This window comes from Rhopalosiphum maidis, chromosome 1, assembly GCF_003676215.2.
Source record: "Rhopalosiphum maidis isolate BTI-1 chromosome 1, ASM367621v3, whole genome shotgun sequence".
Classification (NCBI taxonomy): Eukaryota; Metazoa; Arthropoda; class Insecta; order Hemiptera; family Aphididae; genus Rhopalosiphum; species Rhopalosiphum maidis.
The window spans coordinates 16,765,468-16,788,746 of record NC_040877.1 but is presented as its reverse complement, the minus strand read 5'-3'; the positions used below and the strand labels follow the sequence as shown (position 1 = coordinate 16,788,746).

At 25.8% G+C, this 23,279-nt stretch overlaps 1 protein-coding gene across 1 annotated transcript; it reads right to left on the bottom strand.

Annotated features, from left to right (window-relative positions):
* Window positions 1-1,997: 1,997 nt before the first annotated feature.
* LOC113554340 (pre-mRNA-splicing factor CWC22 homolog) lies at window positions 1,998-10,407 on the bottom strand. Its single transcript, XM_026958145.1, has 12 exons — window positions 9,753-10,407; window positions 9,564-9,691; window positions 8,593-8,815; window positions 8,374-8,502; window positions 7,911-8,099; window positions 7,364-7,517; window positions 7,137-7,307; window positions 4,693-4,916; window positions 4,105-4,385; window positions 3,897-3,998; window positions 3,588-3,811; window positions 1,998-2,839 (listed from the first exon to the last, which is right to left on the bottom strand). Exons 1-12 carry the CDS (start codon window positions 10,260-10,262, stop codon window positions 2,133-2,135), a joined length of 3,042 nt encoding a protein of 1,013 aa, XP_026813946.1. The 5' UTR covers window positions 10,263-10,407; the 3' UTR covers window positions 1,998-2,132.
* Window positions 10,408-23,279: the final 12,872 nt, after the last annotated feature.

Genomic DNA, 23,279 nt, shown 5'->3' with positions numbered 1-23,279 from the left:
AATAAACTGCAGTCTTCCACTCGTATAACAACACACATCAATAATTAATTTAATTATTTAGCTTTTTAAACTTCATTAAACTGTATTCCTTCGACCTGTTGCATATAAATGTACATACCGCAGTTATAGGTATCTTGTTTTATCGATTATTGTTCCGTGTATATTACTACCAAGTCATCAGTAGGTAAACTAAAACATAAAACCTTTATAAACATTTTATTTCGATATAAGTACGTTAAATTGTAGATAATTTATAGGGCTATATTATAACACTTAGTGTTATAGTCTATAGTTATCAGTGTCCAGTGACACTAAGTCTTGTGGACGGTTTTTTCAACAAAAAAATTTATTTTACCTCTTTTTTACAGTGAAAAGTATTTAAAGTACAGTTGCTAATAGGTAAAAATGTTGAAAGAATCATCACTTCACCTTTTAAAACAATTATAATTGAGGTTATCTAAAAATGTACTATTGAAGGCCTCAAAAAACCGTTTTAAACATTTTAAACATTACCCGAGTGTAAAAGTAAGTTTTTAACTTCGAAAATTCTCATCCACGATCATGCGTGTTTTCCGAAACGATATAAACATAAGTATAAAAAGTAATAAAAGTCACATTTTTTTTTCTCATATGGTTCATAACCACTTGTAGACGGCTTTTTCAAACAAAGCTAATGTTATGTCTTTTTGAGAGTGTAGGGTGTTTGTGAAACTTCTACAGATAGGCTACCTACATTATATAAAGGAACTTCGCCTTACCTTTTAAAACAGTAATATGTTTCATTTTTTTTACTGTATTTTGGTGGTGGAAATACTTGACAGATCTATTTTAAAATTGAACTGGCGCCTTTATTGTTCAATTTATCTATTTACCACACAATACTTAATAATAAAATCTTATGTTTATTGTTTATATCAATATAGTATGGAAGTATACGTAATTTTACAAGATTCAGGTATAATGTGATACATAAGTATATCATATACTTATCTATCATATGTATCTTATATCTTATGGTATATCTTATCATAGTATAACCAGTCTTGTTAAGTATTGTAATACAAGTATTTGAACAGGAAATTTAAATACTTTTTGAAGTATTTTTTAATTATTTTGAATACTTTTTAAGCATTATTAACAAAATTTAAATATCAAAAAGTTTGTTTTATTAATTATTTTTCACAAAAATATTTAAAATCAAAAAAATGCCACATCCTATTTTTTAAGGGTTCTGTATTGAAGTTTTTTAAGAACAATTAAAATCTAATAATTTTATTAATAGATATTACTGAAATTAGTTGCAATATATGTGAATGAAATACGTGTTTACATAGACGTATTTAACTTTAAATAGTCAGACATGTTATAGTATTTGTGAAATTGTTAAAATCCATGGTAATTACTATTTAGTAACATAATAGGTATTAGGTGTACGTATAATACTGATATAGTAATATATAATATATATATATATATATATTATATTATAGTATAAAATTTAAGAAAAAATTACTTGTGTTTATATTCAAACACTTTGTAAGTATTCGTAATATATATTTTTATAATAGTATTTTTTACAAGACTGGGTATAATGTATATCTACAATTCTGGTTCAAAGTATGACAACTGATACAATTCATAGTATAATCTAACTACTAATATAATCTATCTATCACCACATTTAATTTTAATTTTGAGACAATTGCCTTGCGATAACCAATCCATTAAAACGAATCACAAGTTATACTGTTCACGGCGATTAGATTTTAATGACTTTGTGAACACAAATAATTATGTATTTGTGCAAATTATGTAAATAATTAGGGTATATTGTATTTTTGTTTATTATCACTTAATGACTTATATTCAATTAAATAATTGAAATATTTATGAAAAATAGAAAATATTATATTTCATTATTATAGTTTCTTTTATATCAAACAATAAATTACATAATTTACATAATCCAATAATTAATGATATGTACAATAAAGAAATTAATTAAAATCAATAAATCATTTTATTTTTGAAGTTTCAAAATAATTACTGACATTAAATGCTTAAATATTACATAATATATATATATATATATATTTAAAAAGTTAAAAGAATATAAAACAGAACCATGTAGTTTACCGTTTTCTTGCAAGTCTATCATTTTCTTTCCCTTCTTCATTTTTTCTTGTAGATCTATCATTTTCTCTTCTGTCATCATTTCTTCGAGATTTTTCATTTTCATTTCTTTTAGCTTTGTCAATTTCATTTCTACTATATCTATCATTTTCTTTTTTTTCTTCATTTCTCCTCGGTCTATCATTTTCTTTTCTTTCTTCATTTCTTCTAGGTTTATAATTTTCCTTTCTTTCATCATTTCTCTTGGATGTATCATTTTCATTTCTATCTTCATATTTTCTAGATCGGTCATTATCCTTTCTTTCGTCATTTCTCTTGGATGTATCATCTTCATTTCTATCTTCATATTTTCTAGATCGGTCATTATCCTTTCTTTCTTCGTTTCGTCTTGACATGTCATTATCTCTTCTTTCTTCATATCTTTTAGGTTTATCATTACTTTCCTTTCTTTCCTCGCATCTTTTAGATTTTTCGTTTCTATCTTCATATTTTCTAGATTTATCATTATCTTTTTTATCTTCATTTCTTTTCCAATTATCATTTTCATTTCTGTTTTCTTTTTGTCTAGGTATATCATTATCCTTTTTTTCTTCATATTTTCTAGGTTTATCAATTTTATTTTTTTTCTCGTTTTTTTTAGGTTTTTCATTTTCCTTCTTTTCTGCATTTTTTTTAGATTTATCATGATCTTTTCTTTTTTTATTTTCTGTAAAATATAAGAAAAGTATATTTATAAAATTTTATATATATAAAATACATTGTCAAGTCACAATAGATACATTTTAACTCATAAAATGTCTAATAATTTTTTTTAAAATTCCAATACCTAAATACATAATTTTTACTTTTATCATTTTAAAACTTTTTTTATTTTCTAAAATATTGCATTAATAACATACTTAAAATGTATCGGAAAAAATATATATTTACTAAAAAAAAAATATTCTATAAAATAATATGTTATTTTAATTTGTGATATAACAAACGAAACTATAATTCCCTTAAAAATATTGAGATATAATATGAAAACCGATGTAATAAACTCTCAATACTTATAAAAACTTTTATTTATCTTTTAAAATTAGTTACACCATGAGCTGACTGTCGGTAAATGAGCTAAATCATGTACAAACATTTAATTTAAATTTAAATTATTTATAAGTGTCCTTCAATAGTTCATTAAAAATAATATTATTGTTTTTGGACTTGGAAGACTTGAAAAATGCTCAGAATATAAGACTTGTATAAAAAATTAATACATAATATTCTTAAATAAAATATTATCTTTGAATTTTATTAAGTTTTCTATTTTATACATATTTGAAATAAACACAAGTTTAATTTTTAATATTTTATATGTATTTATAAACAATAAAATTAAATGAATAACCTGATTTACCTATATTTATTCTTTATTATAACATAGTATTTACTTATTTTATTATCATTCTTACTTTTGTTGCTTGAACTATTGCTACTGCTGCTGCTGCTGCTACTGCTGGAACCACTACTGCTGCTACTACTACTGCTGCTACCACTACTGCTGCTACTACTACTGCTGCTACTACTAGAACTACTGTCACTGTCACTATCTGATGATTCTGAAAGCTGGTCAATAATTGTAGCAACAGCGGGAACTTGTTTGGGTTGTACTTTTAAAAAGTCTCTCAATTCGTCACTATAATACCAAAAAAACAATTGATTAATATTACTTAAAAATATTAACTATTATTAAAATTTAATAAAATATAATCAAAACTTACGTTAAGCCTCCTAAACCAATAGAGGTGAAAAAATTGATAGAAAACCTAGTATTTTTTGGGTTATCTTTAGGGAAAATTCCTTCAAAAGCTAGTTTTAATTCCCTAAAACAATAAATAATCAACAAATTATTTAATACATTTACAATTAATGTACCTAAATTATATAAATAAAATAAGTTTTAAGATAAATTAAAATAATTTAACTTACGGATTCTGAACTCGAGCATTCAATTTATTAAGTCCCATGTGTTCAGCTAGTTCTTGGAACAGAATTTTAATATAAATCCTACTAGAAGAAGTTGTCTCCTCTTCGTTTAGATGTATTGTGGATAAGACAACCCATGATATAGAGTCTGTAAACAATAAATGTGCAAAGAATCTGGCTACATTGCGTAATTTGTTTGTCTCCAAACGGTGAACAGTTGCATAACTATCGATAAAAATTTTTTCTAATGGCTCAATAAACATATTATTTATTTGACAAAATCTCTGAAAATAGTTAAAAATATAAATTAAGTCATGAAGAACTAAAAATATCCAATGGGTAACATAAAATTGTTTTAAATATTTTTCAAAATCAGTGGTTCCCATCCTCTTCTATCCTATAGTTCAAAAATCTTGCGCCCTTTCTATGAATCGAAAAAAAACAAATAATTTTTTTCCCTGTATTTTAAAATAAAAATAATTTTATAAATACAACTTTACTTTGTAATGACTGCTTACGCATCTCCAGGAATGTTTACACGCTCACCCCCAGATTGAGAACCACTAAATTAATTTAAAGCTAAATACTTACTTGTGCTAAAAGGCCAAAAAATTTTTCGTAGGTTCTTTGTTCACCGCAACAATCCAAAAACATATGACACATTTCTATTTCTTGACCCGGTTTCAATTGCATTTTCATCAATTTGTGAGCACATTCCTCATAATCCAATGATGAATGTATTGTTAGGTAAATTGTTTTACGTAATGATATCATGTTTGTTTCTGTATTATCAATAATAACTTTACCTTCTCCTTCTAAAAAGAAAAAATATAATAATAATATTACACTTTATATATACCTAATAAATTTTACTAAAACTTACAAATTATACATTAAAAACTATAAAAGTTAATATAAAGCATACAGAAAATTGTATAAATTATTTTAATACCACAAAATTTACATCTATCTTTAAAACCAAAACCGTGAATAAATAATTTTATTTTTTTAGTTTTTATAAATTTACATTATTTACATTTTATAATAAGATACCTACTTTATTAATTAAATATTGATAAATTATAATATTAATATAGTCATTTATATAAATAAATAGAATTATAGAACAAAATAGTAAATATCGTATTTAAATTGAGAAGTATAGCTAATAATTTGGAGATACGTTTTGAGAAATGTAATATAAATTGTAAATTTCAATTTTAATGATCAACTTTATAAACACACCTAATTTTACTATTCATCAATAAAATCATAGCTAAAACTTTAATTGTCTAAAAAAATTAGATCCTTCATATTAACGAATTTGATGAGACCTTGGCTTGTCTACCATTAAAAATTTAAAAAAATTTTTAATAACATTAACAATTATAAAAATCAAAAGAGTTCCTATTTGTCTAGGACATATCATTTAAATTTTTTCTAAAAATTTAAGTTTTGGGATTAGTTCAATTGGTGCAGTATACATAAACATAAACAAACTAGAAACTATTTTAATGATCATAAAAATTCTCCTAAATGGTTTTCATATCTGGGTAATAAAATGGAAAGTCGCACTGAATCAACAAAAAAATCTATAATACTATTTATCATATAAACTATATTGTATTGCTTACATCATCATTCAAGACTAAAACTCCATTTACCCTCAAGATTGAAGACATTATATAAATATCTTGTTGTAACTTTAAACTTAACTGAGATCTCCATACATCATAAATCTGCTTTATTAAGAAGATAACACGCTTACATATTTTGTCTTTGTCTTGTATAATATGTATAACGAATAATCTTCATTTAGTAGAATCATCTACTTTGTATTGTTAACTTTAATATTAGAGAGAAATAAGAATTGACAATTATTATTAAATTTAAAGGTTAAAATATTATCCAAAACATATTGTAGGTTTTTATTGAAATTGACATTTTTTAAGCAAGATATGATCATTTTATAATTAAAATATTCTACATTTTTATAACATATTAAATTAAATATTAATAAAAACCCATGATGTGCCTTAAATTATATACATATCTTTAAATTTATTGATTAATAATAAGAAAATTCACTCAATTTTTTAAACTAACAACATATAATTGGTTTTTCTAAACCCGAATTTACTATGTTTGAAACACAGAAATAACAAATACAGGTAAAAAAAATTCATAGAATAGAAAAAAATCCTTAGTTGGAAACATGATTGTTTACAATGCAAGCTAGTTCTTTGCTCTCTACTATTATATACTTCTTCTATCTAAGTAAAACTGTCAAAAACTAGAATAATATCTAATTCATCATAGTTCATACAAAACAACTAGAACTTGAAAAATACCAACAATTAATAATTTCATTCAATCAATAATAAAATCATTTTACAAACGTTTTTGTTATCAAATAACAAAACTAAGAATTAAAAACAAAAACATCATTGATATTATACTAAAGAATAAAATTAAATTAAAAAAAAATAGTTTATATAGTATGTTTAATTCTATAACTTGCCTAATTACTATAAATATTTTTTTTTATTTTACCCAATATATTATATCATAGTTTTTAACATATTAAGAAACATAAGTCTATAAATATGTTAAAAATAATACAATATTTATATCTATAAGCTTTGATGAACCATTCTCAATAAAACTTAATTAAATAATAATTTTGAAAATCAAAAATTTAATGTATTTTAAATTTAAAGATATGACAGACATTAACACTTTATATTAATTGTGTAATCAACTAAAACATTATTGTTTCCACTTTATATTTTATCAGATTATTTTAATTCATAAAGCAGACAATATGTTGATGAATTTTCAACTCAATGTTAATATTAAATATTTTATGTTTATAAATTTCAAAAACTAATTCAAAGAAATCACATTTTAACTATATGGATTTTTAGAAATGTTTTATTTAAAATTAATTATAACTTATTTAAATTGTAACAATATAATTAAATTATATCATTCATAAAATAAAACAATTGATCTTAAATTAAATATAACTGTACCTTTTTCTTCACCATCATCTTCATCATCATCATCATCATCATCATCCTCATCATCATCACCATCATTTTCTGACCCACTTTCCTCTTCATTGTCTGACCCTAATATTTCAGCTCTCAATGATTTATAACGTTCTTCATTAGCTTCAAAGTCCGGATCAAATTTATAAACATCTAAAAAAGACATATTTTTAAAATAAAATATTATTTTAGAATAAATTTAATATTACTCAGAATATCTTGGGGCTCTTTAGCAGAGTCTAAAGTTAGTAAATGTGTAAATTGATCCTCTTCAGGTACTAAATCGAGTTGTTCAATTACAGCTGGGTGATCTTTAAATCCATCTTTGCGTATTTGAAACATTACTTCTATCATGTATTGTACCTAAAACATTTTATCATGTTTTAAAAAAAAAAATTAAGCAAGCATGTATTTAAGCAAGAATTTAAACACTTTAATAAACAAAAATATTAACAATTAAAATATTATGAAGAATAAAAAATATGAGCTTATTATTAATTTTTATACCTGAATTTTCATGTTTTTAGAATAAAAAATGACAATTATAGTTACTTTAGTTTAAATTTAAATTTATTTTTAATGAGTAATCTTCATAATTACAATTAATTTTATATTTAAAATGTAATGGTTATTTTTTCATACAAATCATCTATGTTTATATTTTTATATTTTATAATTCACAATTTAATTTATATTTAAAATAATTAAAAATAAATAATGTTAACTTAAATTATATTCATGATATTATGTATTTACCCTTTTGTCAAGTTGTCCATCATGTAATATATTGCGTAACATATCAAAAATGGCGTTCATTCCTTTTTTGCTGACTTGACTCATTTTCTGTCCACATTCTTTCAAAAATGCCACAGCTACCTCTATAGAATCTTCCGTAGGTGTCTCCACAAATAAAGTTAATAATTCTAAAGCTAATATTTCATGTGCCTAAAATACAAAACAAAAATAATCATATTAAAATTCAAGGAAGTAGGTAACTGTGATAAAGATGTAATAGATGAATTAAATTGAAATTCAATAATATATCATTGTATACATTGAAAAACAACTCTGAACAATGATGGCATATCAATCTATAATAAAAATATTATAGATATAATAATATATTTCATGTTATACTTTTTGATTCCACTGCTCAGAATTTGTTAGTAAAAATTTGATAGATTTTAAACACAAAATAAATAAATAAATTAACACTTACAACACTTTGATTGATTAAATGAGCAATAAATGTTACTGATCCTAAACATTGAGATTTTTCGTTTCTGCGATATGCTCTTTTAAACTGTACAATGCACCTTGTCAACAATAATTCTCCAATGTTTGGAAACTAAAAATATTTTATTATAATAGTTATTTAACAAATTATGTTTATAATGATTAATGATTATTTATTTTTTAATAAATTTAATTTAATTACTTTTGTGTTTATAATGGCCACTAGAGCAGCAAACACATGAGTATATGTTGTTGAGGCTAATTGAGCTTGCATAATGGACCGGCATAATAAACCTCGACCACGAACAATGTTTTCTCGTAACAAATCTCTAGTAACTTTTCCAATATTATCTACATTAATTTTGTTGGTCAGACCATGTATTGACTTTTTCAATGCCTCCCAGGCAATTCTCTGATATGCAGCACTAAAATTACCATAAATTACAATTATATAAAAATGAAAACTTATTATTATAATTAAATTAATGTATAACATATAATTACAAAAATTTGTTTATTGTATGTGGTAGAAACATTTTTACTTTCATAAATTTTTTATGAATTATTATTTATACATTTTTTTTTTTTTAATTTATAGAATAATATTTACTTAATTGACATACTCACAATACCAATTAACTTATATCGCACAATACTAGTATATTGTGACACAGTGGTTGAGGAACACTGGTTAATTGTATTATAAGTTATCAGTTTATCACCACTAATTCATTAGTTGATGCTATTTTAAAATTACAATACAATTTATACTGTATAAGTAATTTATTTAAAGACTTGATTCTTAAGTTATTTGAATTGACAATGCTAATCATTAATTAAAAGCACAAAATATTTGGATTTCATAGCGGTAATACTATAATTAAAAATAACTAAGTGTATAAACAACAATCTATTCAAACTTAATGTAAAGACCAGCGTTTCCTAAAGTGTGTTCCGCGGAACCTTAGGGTACCATCAGATATATCTGATTATTGAGAAAATAGTTTTATATTATTTAAAAAAGGGGGTTCCACAAAACATAAACTATTTCTCAGGGGGGGTCGTAAAAGTTTGGGAACCGCTGGTAAATACATCACTCCCATCAATGTACTTTAGCAAATGTTTAGTCTATAATTATTTAAAATATAATAGGTAATTTAATTTGTCAAACACCTTGACTTATCTGTGATACTTTCTTGCATCATTCTCAATTTTGCAGGCGGGATATAGGCACCTCCAGTTTTAGATGTTAATAGTTCCACAGTTTTTTTCTGATGTAATGGTACATCGCTTACGTCATCCTGAGAAAAAAAAGTTATATTTATATTTACCATTGTTATATTGATTATAATATATACATACGTTTTGTCTTTTATCTTTTTTAGCGTATTTGTTCCAATAGTTTTCACTATTCTTTCTTTGAGAATCGGCGTTTTCTGTAGAATAGTACCGTTGTCCAATTTTATCATCTTCATCGTCACTCGTTTCTTCACCACTCTCACGTTCATCAATACTTGCTATTCCGCCAGAATAATATGGAGCACCAATTTTTTCCTCTTTTTTACTGTCTGTATTTTTAGATCTGTTTTCTTTTTCTTGACGATCTCTACTCCTATGGCGTCTTCTATGTCTAGATTCATCCTTATACCGATCCTCGCCTTTACGGTAATCCGATGCAGTACCACCCGAATAGTATGGATCACCAACTTTTAACTCTTCGTAATTACGTCTACCACCCTTGTCATATTTATCTTTTGTCGATTGACGATCTCGACTAGAGTTTCTTCTTGTTTGTTTTGAATTTGTATTATCGTCATCGTCATCGCTGTGGGTCCTCTTAGCATTAATAACTTTACACACTTTACTTTCCATGTCTAAACATACGAAGATTCAGAAATACACACAACTACTAAAGTACAACTAAATCTAAAGTTAAGAATCAAATAACAATCACTCAATTCAATCTTAAATCAAAAGCAAAAATAATAAACATGGATACGGATCAGATAACGTTCAGGCGGGCAGTCATGAGCAAGCAAGCTGCAGCATCGGGCACACAAAACACGATTTGTTTTGTGAGGCTATTGGTACCCCAAGAACCATTGTTGTGGTAACAGCAACAGTGATAACAAATGCGCGCCCATTTAAACCGTTTTCGAATCGAATGACGATACACTGATATTTTCGTTGTTTATACAATATTTGAATATTAGTAATACTACTACATACGAATTTACGTATCTAATTATTTCAATTAGTCTTGAATAAAACCGAAGCCTTTGGGCCGACTATTACAATACTAAAATATAAACATCAATAGAACATACTACTATACCCAATACCCATGTCCATATGTTTATATTAATAATTATTATTATAATATACTTTGTCAACATAATATGTTATATTATTATGCTATTTTTCTTATCTAATTTCGTGTATAAAAACTTAAGGCATTATTTTCATATTCTAATTAATATCATTATTGATGTGTATCAAATTGTTTTCATTGGACTATTATTGTACTATATACATATACTGTCCTATTTTAATAATAAATAAACAAATAAAATATATACAAAGTTGTTGATAATTTACCTACTATTTTCCATGTAATTATACCTTCATAAAAATGTATTTTTTGGAATTTTCAAACATAAAAATTTAAGGATCATATTTTTAAATACTTGGTTTTTTTCAAGTTATAAAACAATTTTTTTTAACTCTTTTAAGTGTATAAATTTCTTTTATCCAATTGAGACAAAACTTTTTTTTTAATGTTTATGCTAATAATTTTATTTTATAAAATATTAACTAGTAAAATATTTTTTAAATCATATAAACAGTATAATCAAAAAAAAACAAAACAGTAATGCTATACAATTATTAATTTTTATCCTCCATCTAATAAAATATACCAAATGCCAATTCTACTTGGGTACCTAACTAAATATTTAATTTAAAAGTAAATTGTTTTATAACGATCAGCTGACAACTATAATATACTAATTTAGGTGTTACTACAATATTTAAAATTATTTTTACAATATGTTTGTCATCAAAATAAGAGAACAATAACGTCTAGATCAATACACAGGTAGTAGGTATTTACATAATAGTACTGGTGTAATATATTTATATTGTCATAATTATTCATTAAAACATACTCATTTGTCATAAATGGAAACTTACTGTACACAAAATATACAATTTTGTTAATATAACCTTAAATATCTGAAACTAATAAAATTAAAATCTGTAAAATTATTTCAAATATTTGATGTTCAACAGGGCGTAGCCAGGATTCTTTTTATGGGGGGGGGAGGGGGCTAAATACTTTTAACTTATTGAAAATCAAAAACAACAACAAAACAAAAATATAACATATTAACGTTGATTTGCCGTTAACGTATTTAATATTTTAAATAATTAAAATTTGTAAGATAATTTCCATATTTAAATTTTAATATTTTAAAACAATTTAAAAAATATGGCCAATGGAGAAGGCTGTAGACCTTATAGCCCACCCTCCCCATGGTTACGCCACTGGTGTTCAATAATATATTAATATTAATGTTTATTGTTAGATATTAACTTATAAGTACATTTCGTATTTTAGTCATTAGATTGTGAGCAGATTGAATATTAAAAATATGATTTTAGAAATTTTAAAATGATTTGTTTTTTTTTTTGTGTTTCTGTACTGTGTCTGTGTTTATTGTTAACGGCGTTAACGCTATTATATGAAATAAAATATTATAATTTGTAGTATATAATATAGGTATAAATATAAAAGAATCTTATTGTTATATAAAACCATAAAGCATTAATCGCTCTGCAAAGAATCTTAAATCAAATATTTTCAATGTTGTATTTGTATATTAACTTTTCAAAATATATAAACTAATAAACAACTATATTGATATTTTCTAGATACCTTACCTTCTTTTTTTTAAATATATCTAAACATTAATGTTACTTTAGTTTTTTTTTCATATTTACATGTAAATTGAACAAATAATATTTTTACTCAAAATATTTTAGTATGAATCATATATTCATATTGTATGACATAAAATAATATGTTGTATTTCAACATAATCGTAATATTCGAAATCTGATATAAAAGTGATTGTTCCCATTTTAAATTATGTATTATTTATTATAATTTAATATACCTACTAAATCTTCAACATTTATTTTCAAATTTCAACTCTTTTCAGTATATTTTTTAAGAATATAATACCTATTATAATTTTATAATTATAATCTATTTTCTTTTAGTACTATTATGGTCTTCAAATAACCTTATATTATTAGTACTCATTAATAATTACATGTATAGACTATAGTTGAGTAGTAAAGCGAGTATAGGTATCTATTACCTATAATATTAATACAGAAACCGAACAAACAATAATAATATTATAACCATATAGGTATTAGATAGGTAGGTAATATAGGTACCTAGCATGTGTAAATCATAAATATTTGACTCAATTTATACGAGTAAATTCTTTGAATTCCAATCATGCTAACTGAATGTAAAATTAGTAACTAGTGAAAGCAATAATTTTATACCTATATATACTATACAAATTAGCAATTATACTCATTAAGTACTCATATAGTACACCGAGACCAAAATATATGTATTATTTTGCGATAAATATAAAAATTGAATTCTCAAATTGAATGTGTTTATTTTTTGTATTTAAATTTTAAACTATTATCAGTTCAGTTTTGTATCTTGAATCTATATTTAGATAGTTTTTTTAAAAAATTAATTTGTATCTATTCTGTCGCTTAAATACAAAATATTGTGTATCTTAATAGTTATCTTAACTATCTAGGATAGTTTTTAAAATACGATTATAACTATATTGCAGAATGTAAAGCGCTGAATAAAAACTTAACTGAATTAGACCTTAAATACAGAATAATAGAATAACATCAGATAATTCAGATAGTTCTGAAAATTATTTTTTTGAATATTTAGGTTTAGAGTATAAATGATAAAAATACTGTAAATTATGACTCGAGTGTTATAGACATAGTGTTTAAGAAATTTTCAATAAAAAGTTCAATTACAATATCCTAAGGCATTTAGTAATATAGTTTATAATGTATTCACGAATTAATATAGTTCATACTATTCATAGATACAGATGATATGTAAATCATAGATTTCCTTTCTAGCGCTTCAGTTGAGGGACTATTTAGTATAATAGTGCACACATTTTAACACAAAATAGATGTTTACTTTATGATAAGATTAATGACTAATGTTTTAAAATCTTACTTTATTTAAAAATGAACACAAAAAACTAAATTTATGTTTTTTTGTTATTATTAATTATGATTTGATAACTATAAACGGGCGATCAGGTGCGTATTAATAGGTACATTAATAATATTCATTGGCTATACTTAACCTATTTTATATTAACTTATCAAACATAATACATTTTTATTTTATTATCTTAAACTATGATGAATATATAAACATATAGCTATTATTAATTACTTATAATATTTAAATTATTATTTTGGCAATGACAGTATATTATATCTATGTATGTTGTATGTATAAAATTATATTCGAAATCTGACATAAAAAAAAGATTGTTCTTATTTTAAATAATGTATTATTTATTTTATTTTAATCTATTAAATCTTTAAAATAAAAATAGTTTGCTTTTAAATGTATTTATCTTAAGATAGGTACTAAGATACTTATATCTAGAATATCTAAATTGGTATTTTCTAAAAAAAAATCTGTATCTAGATACTGATTGAAGTATTTTTTACAAAAATGACTATTATAGGTAATTTATAATTCATATTTTAATAATATTATGATTATCAACTATTTATTTATTAGTTTATTACTTATATATTGACATATTTTACATGCATATTATGTTTTCAGAGCTTTTAAAATAATAATAATATATTATTTAAGTATATTCTACGAATATATAATATACTTATATTATAATAGTAATATATATTGTGTTCCTACATATAAAGCTAAATAATAGCATTCCGTTTCACCCTTGTAACAAGATAATGGCGGAATAATGACGCAGGACATATAATGGTCTGATTTTTTTATATATATATATTATTATTCGCACAGAGATCAGAATGCCGTGACCGAATTAGGGGCGAAAACGGCTCTGGCAATTTCAAGGAAGACTAGCCGCAGTTATATGCTCTTTGACTTTAATGTCGTACTGCTATTTCAAGCCCCATTTAGTTTCCTTTTTTCAGTTTGCTAATGAGAACCAGATTAATCCCAAGACTGTAAGAGTTTGGTAAATATGCTTAACGATCACACGCACTATTTACACGCGGTTAAAACGAAATTTTATATTCATCGAATCGATCGGAAGTGCAGCCTTATTTAATGAATTAAATAATTCGTGCAAAACTATTAGCATATATTATATTGTATACAAATATATACACGCAGCAGTTTGTTATACATGTATATGACTCAGTGTTAATAGCGGAAGATTCTCAATACAACGATACTGTTAATTTTTAAGTACACTGTTGATTCAATGGTAATAATAAGCTTGTTATAGTGATTTAATAACGTTTTATAAAACCAGTAAATAATAAATAATCTATTATAAATGTGATATATTATTTTTCAAATTTAGGCTTCTAAAATATATACACATAATCCTCTAGTTTTCAAAAATAAATTAGACCAAATATCAGATTTGTATGAAGGGGATTCGTTACCGATCGTTTTTAAGGCATTTAGTATAGGCAATTTGCATTGCACTTTATAACAAGTAAATGAAATAACTTACTATAATAAGATTATTAAGTATTAGTGTGTTTAAATGTAGTTTTAAAGAGATAGTATTCTTTAAATTTGCTTACTTTTAAATAGAATATTAAACTTTACCTTAAGTCATAAGTTATGACTAATAAATCGTACTTCGTAGTTATAATATTTTCGTATTTCGTGAAATATTATAGAATATGTTTTTTTAGTTTATATAATATGTTTGATAATATTATCAACTAAATACATAAAATTAAAAAATATTCATAATTATTAAGCTATGATGGTTGCATAGGTCAAAAATAAGTGTGAACAGTTATTTATGCATATTTTTGTTATCTTTCGTATATACTTATGTGTAGTTATGTTACTTTGAAAAGTATATTTTAAAATTTTAAAATTTCTGAAAAATGTTTATTGAAATATCCTATACAAAACTCCTTAAAAATGGATGTATTGTCCTTTTAAATATTATTATGCTCAATCTATATAACTATATAAGTATATTATGGTAATATAAAATTACGGTAATTATGTAAATCTTTTTGGAGAACGTTCTCCGAAACAGAGAAAATACTGAATACTTTATATATTGTAATATATTTTTTTATTCACAGCTAATAGATTTATTATTATTATTATTTATTTATTTATGGACTGGAGTTCTATATATTTCGTAAAAGTATTATAAATAGTATATTTAAGTTGGTGTAACACGTCATAACCAATTTTATAATTTGTAGTTAAAAAATAATTAATAAAATATAAAAAGTAATGTATGTAGTATGTGTATAATAAGGCATAAGAATAATAGTATATTATAAGTAGTGAAATTAGTGTGAGTGCTTATTGCCAAGGTTTATCATTAGTAGTAATTACTACCATAATTTGTACTATGAGTACTGAGTAGTGATAGTAAAGAGGTTAAACGATTGGGTAAGACGGGCAGGAACTTTAAATTTAACTTGAATCATTTTTTATAATATATATTTTCTAGAAAGAAAAATATATTGGTATTACATAACAGTTAATTAAAATATATTAAATACTATCAATATTTTGTAAAAAAAACTATATTATCGAAAATATTGTCTCACGTTTAAGGGTACTTATGACGGAGAGGGGGTGAATTTCGTCACGTTTATTCGGGAATTGGAATTATTTATTTATGTATTATTATAAATATAAGGCTTTACAGTGACGCAAATAAGAGTGAGGGCTTGGCCTCCCAAAATTACTCAAAGCCCTCTCAAGAATTATATTATGTGTATTAATCTTTATAAAAATTGTTTACCTTGTAAGTAGACATATTTTTCTTACACCAATAAGAAAATTTTTTTTATTAACTAATTAGCAAATTAAACAGCATTTGGCATTATACGATGGTAAAGTATTTCCAAATTTTTCCAAAATGTTTCAAGTAGCTATTACTCTTCCAGTAAGTACAGCAACCTGTGAGAGATCATTTTCTGCTATGCGACGTATTAAAACATGGTTACGTACTTGTATGAATCGAGATAGATTTAGTAATTTAAGTATTTTGAATATAGAAAATGACATTAGTATCAATAATGAAGACATTTTAAATATTTTTGAAAAAAACTGAAAGACATATACAATTACATTAAAATATATACCTACCTATTTATTTATATATTATGTTCAATTGTGTTATTTATTTAACTACAAATTATTATTATTATTTTTTTAATGAGATAAATCGGTTTATTTATAAAATTTTAAATTTGTATTACTATAATATTAATACTTAAGTTATATATTTGTTCTATGTATGATACTTAACTACTTAAGTCAGAATTGAAGAAATACAGGTATCCTTAAAAATATGTACTAACATATTATAATTTTGAAAAAAAAATTTCTTGGGGCTTGAGCCCTCCCCCTCTAAATATTTTTACTATTTGCGCCACTGAGGCCTTGGCTGCATAAATCATTAGCCGCGACTTTTATATAGACGCATTATATTTATAGTAAGTACTAACTGATGTATAAGTATAACTAATATAATATTATAATATTGCAATACGTACGTCGTATATATATGGTAACGGGCTACCGTAAATAATCCAATTGCCATTTAATAAAATATATAATATAATGTACGCGTGCGGCCCCTGCAGTTAAGGCCCGACACAGACAGGCACGCGGTTATTGAGCAGCTGACCGCGCTCCAGCGGTTCCCGGTCGTCCGGAAAATGAACTCTCGGCGTTTTTATCCTACGCGCGCGTCGCTTTTCACACTCGACGAACGTTATTTATATCTCTATATTTCCGCCTATCTATCTATCTATCTATTTATCTGTATACAACTACCGTCCATTCCGCCGTTTTATCCTATTTTCCCTTCTGTACGCTGGCGTTGTTGTATACTATTTTGTTTCTCGAGATTTTTGATTTTGCTTTGCTGTACACGTTTACATCTTATCATAATAGACGTAGTCATTTATCAACGCATAAACTGTATAATTATTTAGAGCAATTGGATTCATTAACACTAGAATAATATATAATATCATTTTAATGTACGTATATGTTTAGGAAAGTGAAATAAAGTATTGGACAATAATAATAAAATAAAAAAAAAAAAAACTGCAAGAACAAATTTTTATAATCATCATGTCATAAATATAACAACAAATATAAATGATTAAGCATGCTCGGCATACTGTACAGTGTACATATATAGTCAGTATCAGGTCGTGGGTCTACAAAACAATTTAAAATAAACAAACCACCTACAGAATAAAAGTGAGTTTGAAATAATTATTTTTAAGCCACAAGTATAATAGTAGACAAAAATATTATAATAATTGAGTCTAACAAGCGTAGGTATTAAAATAAAATAAAATTTTTTCAAGCATTAAAACTAAGTTTTTAATGATACATAGTAATATTTAATAGCAAAGAACTGCTAGTGTTACATGAAGATTTTTTTCACTTTAAACTGAGTCTACCGTGTTCACGCAGTTCGCAATTTTCTATTATACCTATATAATTTTTAAGTAGCGGATTTACACGATTTTTTTTTTTTAAAAATGCTCAAATATTACAAAAATGAACAATATCCATTTTCCATCAATTGTTATGGTAAATTAAACAATGGTCAAAGGTCTAAATAAATCATAGTCACACATACAACTGACAAATAATAAAATCATACAATTATAATTTGTTGATACATAATATATTACAACATTTGTATATTTAATATAATATCCCGGTTGTTACTCAAAGTACCATAATTCTTTACTCTCGTTCTCGAGAAGCGGTGAAAAAAACTATAACAATAAATTATTATCTGCATACAGAGTTGGGCGTAATTCGAATAAAAATATTATTCCAATGGTTATTTAACTATAATTATTTGAATAATTCGTAAATAAACAAAAAAATATACCACTAATTTTTTTTCACTAATTTTTATTTTTTCTTAGTTAACATATGGTTGATATTTTGGTTATATTTCAAAACATTTGTAAATTAAAAAACAATAGTTAGCATTGTAATTTAAGTTCACGATTGTAAATCTTTTTTATTTTAAATAAATAGAAAAATACTGTAAATGAAACAAATATAGAATTATCTAAAAAAGAAACTATGGAAAGTAAAGAATTCAAATATTGAATAAAATTCGTATTTTGTATTAGCATTATGTTTGAAAATTATTCAAATACATTTTTATTCGAATACATTACTTATACCTAAATAATATTTTGCCCAACTCTGTCTGCATAATAATTATAAAATATATTAATATGTCAACGCATAGGTAATAAGCTCATAGCCCATAGGACATGTTTAACTTTTATGATTTCGTGAATACTGCAACATTTATTGAAGGAAAAAATAGGCATAAATACGAAAATACACTAAATAGTCGGGTCTGATTAAACCAAAAACTGGCTAATCTGAAAGACGGGATAATCTAAAAGGGCTTGAGAATTATTGTATCGCGTCATAGGTGGTACCTAATTCGAAATTTTGAACAAACCGGTAATTCGAACGACTTTTTTTTCCCAAACCTCACAACGGATTAGCGAGATCTTACTGTACCTATAGGTATTAGTTATATAGTTACTAATAACATACATACTAATTATATGCATAATTATTTGTAGTGTTATAAAACACGCCAATTAGTTAGGTTTATAACAATTTTCAATTTATATCGGGCAATTCAATTTATTCAGTTGGTTACTTCTATTTTATTGATTCCGGTCTATGTTTGGTTAAAAGAATAGATTATTTATCAAAAAATCAAAATAATGTTAATAATTTTATAGTAATGATTTCTGCTAAACAAATTCTGGGTTTTTTTCTTATTAAATTTCTCGATACCACGTTAAAGTGTTATTGTATTATTATATTATACTATATATTTTAAAGAATACACATACCTATATATTATTGTTTGAAGTATAATACATAATAAATTATACGGATATTTTTCTATTGACACAAGTTATGTTTAAACACGCCCAACCGCCGTGAATAATATAATTAATTAAATTTAACTTTGTGAATTTTTTTTTTTTTTGTATCGACCATCTAACGGTTCGAGAAATTCACTGATTAAATCCTTTTGAGGATGCGGAAAGAAAACGAGAAATTGTTTTGGGATTTAACGGGCAGTCCGGCAGGCAATTACATCCGTGAAGCGTCTGTCGGGAATTGACCGGCAAACGCGCACGTATTGGAAACAAATCTGTAAACAAACTATAGCAGCCCATGTATTATTATAATATGCGCGTGTTCGCGTGGGCCACGGACGACGAATAAGGGGCGGTGGTGAGAGATATACACCTGACACCCCGGAAGGGGGAAAAAAAATTCGCTCATTTGTATTCATAATAATTGAGGTTTAATTTTTAATTAAAAACCCCTGCACCGCGGTGTGGTGACTGCAGGATGACGGTGACAAAAAAGGGAGTCCCCGACGCCGCAGTGTATCGATGACAATAATTAGACCGATTCGGCTCTCTAACGTACCGCCCGGCCAAAAAAGGGCGGATCCGCCTGTCGCGGTCTCGTTGTGGCGGGGTGTGGGGTGTGGAAGAAGAAAAACGTCGATGATAAATCACTGCCACCGGTGCAGCCGCCGCCGACACTGTTTTGGGCTCGCACACATACACATATAGTGGCAGTTGTATGCGTTTGCGTGATATCTCCCTAATTGACATCTTGGAACCCCAGGTGGATGCTGGTGACGGAGATGGTGGCCGGCCGGTCCGATGGGCGTGGATGAGCGGCGGTTAGAACAGAATGATTAGGCGCGGGGAACGTCGCCCGATATAACGACGGTGTTGTATTACCCGCCAAAGCGCGTACATAGATGCGACTGCACGAGAATAAGCTCAAACGGCGGACGAGTGAACTCTCGACGAAACGGTTTGTGATGGCATCACGTATCACGAACAATTTCGAATGATATGGGCTGCGTATTGTAGACTGTATAATAGTACACCAGCACCTATATATTATAATATCGTAATTATTCTGACGTATAATAATGTGTTGATAATATGATAATACATAATTATATTCCAAATGATAAATGATTATTATTATACTTATCACGCGATATTATATAGATGTATTGTACAAACGAAACGCTAAGTTTCATAACGATTATTAAAATATAATAATATTGTTATTTTGGATATATCACAAGTAATTTTTTTTGAAACAAAATACGATTCAGAATCACTTTTAAAAAAATCGTCCTTATATATTATATAATTTCTAGAACCTACGGTAGAGCTAAAATTCTTTCAAAATCCGATAATCACCAACCTCCAATATTTCAAAAACAACATTAAGGTTTCCCGTCAAAAACTCTTTAATTTTCTTTTTCCATTGTAAAATATTATAGGTATTTATACCTGCATGTGCCACAGATAAGTGATTATATTTTTTAAGACAATGAATCGTTTAGGTTAATAGTGACTAAACCATATGCTTCGTCTTTCGTCTTTAAGTAAAAAAAAAAATTGTATTTTAATGATTTTTATATAGATACGTGAATAATTTACGTAAAAACATTTTTTAAAGAATTTTGAATAATTCTTGACATTTAAGAAAAAAAAACTTAACATTTTCCTTACCTATAAATAACTCAAAAAGTAAAAATATTTTAAAATTATATTTTGCAGATAAAATCGTAATAAAAACATTAAAAAAATTATCTGTAAATTTTTCAATTATTATTTGTTCTTAATTCTTTTACATAAGGTAGCAATTACTAAAGAATATTGAGTTGAAATTTTGACTTATTTCAAAAACGTGATAATTACAAAAGATTATATATATTGTAAGTATATATATCTGAGCTGAATGTACTATAATTAAAATTATTAATCTACTTATCTTTCTATTCAAAGTTTTCCTTGGACAAACCTTATCTAAACGGCTAAACTTAACTATTCAAATGACTCTATGCTGGTTTTGAGAAATTTTATACATATAATAGTGTTAGTTTAAAAATCAAAGCACACAAAACTTGAATACTTTGTATTTGTGATACGTGAGATAAAAAAATTAAAACAAATATTACTAAGATCGTAAATAATTGCAAAAGATTCATTTTTCTATAACTGTTTAAGTAAACGAGGCTTCTAGTAATGTTATTAGTGAAATGTACGTACTGAGAAAAGAAAGGTTTTTGCAAACACGATAAATGCCCGCCCACTATATCTACAATATTGTATTCATATATTTGGGAAAAAAGTTTTATCCAATCATAATACTATTTTATTTTCTGTAACCAATGACATCTCTATAAATGTAAATGTACAAATATTTGTGAATTGAAACAAAATTTATATATAAACCGACATTTGGGAGTTGAATTCGTGGATTAAAAGCAGCCTTTAAAGGCTTCATAAAATTGTAAAGGGAATACATAGATAAAAATTCGATTAAAATTAGACCGGTATATTTTAAAATCTTTATAGATTCTATCTTAAGATAGCCATTTATAAAATACGTATTTACAGATTTTTATATTAGTTTATAGATATAGATGCTAATAGAATAATGCTACTTGACCAAAAATAATCGATAACACGAAAATTGATAGGAAAAGTTATTATATTTTTTTTATAAAATTGTTACTATAAATTATAATTTCTTTGATTCGTATCTAAATTAGTACTTTTATAGGTTTATTATACAGTATTGGACTTTTTAAATAAAAAAAGAAGACAACTTGGCACAATTTACTGTTCTAGGTTGATTTCAAGTGGTGAACTTCCATCAATATGACGTTTTATTTAGAAAGAAAATAGCAAAAATTAACTTAAAATTTATCAATTTATTCTGGCAACGAACCTCTGAAATATTTATTTTACTAAGATTGAATTAAAATAATTTGAACATTTTGCTATAAATCATGAAATTTCGGAACATTGTATACTATCTTCGTAGAGATGTAGAATATAGTCTATAATTTAAATTGCAAATTAAATTTCTTACTGTACGTAGGTTTATATTTTTTTAAACATAATTTAAATAATAATATACATTTTCTATAATTAATTTAGTTTTACGAGTAATTGACGTGCGATTTTGGCGGGGTGTAAGTATTATACGAAAGACACATATTACACATATTAAGCGAGGCTGGTACTCGAGGGTAGTGAGTTGGGGAAGTTATGGTCGAATTGCTCAAGGAATACTCAAACTATATATATATATAAGTACAAGCGTGTGTGCGTGGTATACCTAGCTATACCGCTCGAGGAAGACATAAAATAAGAAATCGGACGGAAAGGAGAGTCGGCGGTGGCGGCCGATAAGGACTCGTTTTGGCGGAAGGGTGTCGGTGTGCATTATATTATATACATAAGAAGTATACACGGGCGGCGGAGAGCAGTTGTCGTTTGGTCCAACGGGTTTTATCTCGCGCGGCGCCGGCTGAAAGTTATGCTCTCAGGTGTTCGCGGAGACAGGGCGCAATTGTAATGAGCGGCTAACGGACATTAAGATAAACGCGCTATTAGCGGTGCGCCCGGAAGAAAGTTAATCTCGGCCAGAGTCGACATCCGCACGCAGCAGTGCCGCTG

What these genes read in the sequence shown, in the direction of transcription:
- LOC113554340 (XM_026958145.1), bottom strand. Translation starts at nt 10,262, where the DNA reads ATGGAAAGTAAAGTGTGTAAAGTTATTAATGCTAAGAGGACCCACAGC. An exon ending in TTTTTGGCCTTTTAGCACAA is followed by an intron (nt 4,386 to 4,692) that starts GTAAGTATTTAG and finishes AACTATTTTCAG; the next exon opens with AGATTTTGTCAAATAAATAA. An exon ending in CAATAGTTCAAGCAACAAAA is followed by an intron (nt 2,840 to 3,587) that starts GTAAGAATGATA and finishes TATATTTTACAG; the next exon opens with AAAATAAAAAAAGAAAAGAT.